At 38.2% G+C, this 1,251-nt stretch overlaps 1 protein-coding gene across 1 annotated transcript in view; it reads right to left on the reverse strand.

Annotated features, from left to right (window-relative positions):
- Positions 1–1,251, reverse strand: part of CTNNBL1 (catenin, beta like 1) — a 177,341-nt gene that overhangs the window by 72,723 nt on the left and 103,367 nt on the right. Inside the window, exon 11 of the mRNA XM_012662812.1 lies at positions 411–592. Within this exon, the coding sequence (XP_012518266.1) occupies positions 411–592 (182 nt within the window). The remainder of the gene's footprint in view (positions 1–410; positions 593–1,251) is intronic.

The raw sequence follows: 1,251 nt of genomic DNA on the forward strand, positions 1-1,251 counted from the left end.
TGGCTGAATCATACTTTAGTACAGAAATACATGAAAGCACCACTCTGGAGGTGACATGTGTTGCCATCTCATTACTCTTTTCAAAAGGGTCTTCCATCAGAGAGACACCTCGCTACAAATTATAGTGAAAAAACAAAACCCTCACATGTAGGCTTATTAACAGTCCAGAAGGAACTGGACTACCAGGATTCAAACAAGCAGAGAATTGGTGCAACAAAGGCCATCAGAGACCTGGGGTCTCTGGGTGGCTTTTCACACATGAAAAATCAGAAGATAGGAAAGAAAAAGGTAGCACGTTTCCTCTCAAGAGCCCAGTCCCCAAATGCATGTCAGAGTTTTTCAAAGTAGCTTTTGTTTATCCCTTTCTCCTAATATACCTAAATTAGGTTGACTCTTCCAGGGAACCCTACCTTCGTGTTCCTTCTCAGTGGTTCCCACTTTCCTGATATTCCTGGGAGATTTCATAAAGAGGGGAAAGATGGTTCGTAAGCCAAGAATGTCAACAAACTTATGACAGTTGTCCGTGCCCTCAGGCCCAATCATGGCATGGTCCAGCACTTTCAGGGCACTGCTCCGGGAGATCTTCTTTTCCCTGTGAACAAAAGAGACTGCACATAAGGCATTTCACGAGGAAATTCTAGTGTTAAAAGAAAAAGTAAATTTACTGAAGTACTCATTATAATGGGAAAAAGAAAGAAGGAAAAAATAAAAACAACTTAAATGCCCACCAATGAGAAAATGGTTACATTATGGTATATATAAGTAGATAATATACTTGTTAACAATTAGGAGAGTCTGTAATAGGATGAACAAATTCCTATAGTCAGAATGATAAACATGAAAGGTAATATTCAAAATTCTTTATGAAGCATTACCACAATTATATGAAAAAAATGCATTAAAAAACATAGGAAAGAAATAGATCAAAATGCTATGAGAGATTATTTCAGGGTGGTGGAATTATAAACAACTTAACTTATTGGTCTTTTTTCTTTCTAACAGCTTTATCAAGATATAATTCACATAATGTTAGCCATCACCACAGTCAATTATAGAACAGTTTCATTACCCTGAGAAGAAACTATGTAGCCTTTAGCGATCACCCCCTACCCTCCCCGTCCCACTCCAGCCCTAAGCAACCACCAATCTACGTTCCGTCTCACAGATTTGCCAATTCTAGACATTTCATGTAAATGATATTATACAATATGTGGTCTCTTGTGACTGGCTTCTTTTACTTGGCACAATGTC

Source organism: Propithecus coquereli, unplaced genomic scaffold (genome assembly GCF_000956105.1).
Source record: "Propithecus coquereli isolate 6110/MARCELLA unplaced genomic scaffold, Pcoq_1.0 Scaffold780, whole genome shotgun sequence".
NCBI lineage: Eukaryota > Metazoa > Chordata > Mammalia > Primates > Indriidae > Propithecus > Propithecus coquereli.